This window comes from Fukomys damarensis, unplaced genomic scaffold (genome assembly GCF_012274545.1).
Source record: "Fukomys damarensis isolate Sample0158 unplaced genomic scaffold, DMR_v1.0_HiC HiC_scaffold_25, whole genome shotgun sequence".
In the NCBI taxonomy this organism is placed as follows: Eukaryota; Metazoa; Chordata; class Mammalia; order Rodentia; family Bathyergidae; genus Fukomys; species Fukomys damarensis.
In genome coordinates, this window is record NW_022900937.1 from 28,649,269 (window position 1) to 28,650,924 (window position 1,656).

At 54.2% G+C, this 1,656-nt stretch overlaps 1 protein-coding gene across 2 annotated transcripts in view; it reads right to left on the reverse strand.

Annotated features, from left to right (window-relative positions):
- The window catches only part of Ddx1 (DEAD-box helicase 1), a 30,273-nt gene that overhangs the window by 664 nt on the left and 27,953 nt on the right, over positions 1-1,656 (reverse strand). For both annotated transcript variants that reach the window (XM_010629032.3, XM_010629033.2), the window contains 3 exons: positions 1,587-1,629; positions 756-851; positions 483-603 (listed from right to left, as the gene is read on the reverse strand). In XM_010629032.3, coding sequence (XP_010627334.1) covers positions 483-603; positions 756-851; positions 1,587-1,629 — 260 coding nt within the window. The remainder of the gene's footprint in view (positions 1-482; positions 604-755; positions 852-1,586; positions 1,630-1,656) is intronic.

Consider the following 1,656-nt stretch of genomic DNA (forward strand, 5'->3'; position numbering starts at 1 on the left):
CAATTGAGAGCAAGCAAAAGAAGCTCTCTTGGGCACAGAGAATGTAAAGCGGGCTGTCACGGAGTTAGTGAAAGGCTTCCAGGCCGGGGATGTAGCTCAGCAGCGCTGGACCCCGGACCTGCCTGGCAAGTGCAAGGTCCTGAGCCCAATTCCCGGTACCAAAAAGACTTTTTTTTATTTTTTGGTACCGGGGATTGAACTCGGGTCCCTGTGCTTGGGAGGCAGGCAGCAGAACCACTGAGCTAAATCCCCGACCCCCGAAAAGACTTTTGACTCCTCGTTCACAACACCCAGTGTACTGCCGCCTCCTGATAATTCCACGCGAGGCCCGAGTACGCGCGACAGGAAAGCCTGACGGAAACAGCGAAGCTGCTGTCCCTCGCCCACTGTGACCACAGCAGGAGCGCAGTAAGGACCGAGAGGCGCCCTGCCGCGGACCGCGCTCCACCCAGCCAGTCAGACCGGAAATGGTCGGCGCTTACCCCCAGCGGCCCTTTTCTGACCGTAGGTGACCTTCCCGTCAAACTCGTCCACCGGAACCTTTATGTCCGGCTCCACCTGAGAAATGGTGCAGTTCAGGTGTTCCTCTATCTCAGACAGCAGCTACGAGAGAGGAGCAAGCAGGAATTTCACTTGGACAGGGGTGCACTTTAGCAGCCCCGACCCAAACCACGAGCCCCTCCTCCAGGAGGCTTCGTGTGGGTGGCGACGCCCTCCTCCCGGCTCCGGCTCCCGCTCCCGCCCCGCGCGCTCACCTGCATCTCGTTGTACCAGATGGTGCAGCCGCCGTCCTCCTTGAGCCGGGTGTTGTAGCAGCCCTTCCCGCGGCTGCTGCACACGTGGTACCACACCTGGGGGCACAGCCGGGCTGAGCAGGCGGGAGGCCCCCCTGCGCCCTGCCCTGTGGACGGTCCCTCCTCCCTGACCACCGCGGGGAAGGGGCTCGGTACGCAGATCTCAGGGGTCTTGGGGGAACAATCAGAGATTTTCCTAAAACTACAGAAAGGAGCTCTCAGATAAAGCACCGACGAACAGGAAGTACTGGCCAAGGCTCCATCAAATCAGGATCAAAAGTAAAGCAGAAATATGTTGGATATGAGGAGAATACAGCAAACAGCAAAATGTATGTACAACTGGCAAATTTGGGCAAGAGGTAGTCGGGAAACTCTCGTGTAAGTCTGCAGTTACAGTAAAGTAGGTTCCCTCACCCTGCACAGCCTTCTGTGCAAACGTGCCAGGAACTTCAGTGTTTTTCCTGGAATTACATTAAGGATATTAGGGAAAGCCAGTGTGTAGCTTTCTTTTCTAAATCTCATCCTATTGTTTTTCTACTCAATGAGTATAGAGAAAAAGATGCCATAAAAAGTTCCTTTTTATCCCATATGGAACTGAATCCAATTTAAATGGAAAAAAACCAGGGCCGGGGATTTAGCTCAGTGCTGCCGCCGCCTGCCTCACAAGTGCAAGGACCAGAGTTTGATCCCTGGTTCCAAAACAAAAAAGGAAAAAAACCAAACGGGCTTTTATTTCCAACATCTAGAATCCAAATCCACACGACGGTTAGAGCAGAACTGGGAAAAGATTACCTTTTCTTTCTCTGTCGCCACCAGGGAAATGGCCAGGCCCATCCTGGAAGGAAAGGAGAGACGAAGCCCG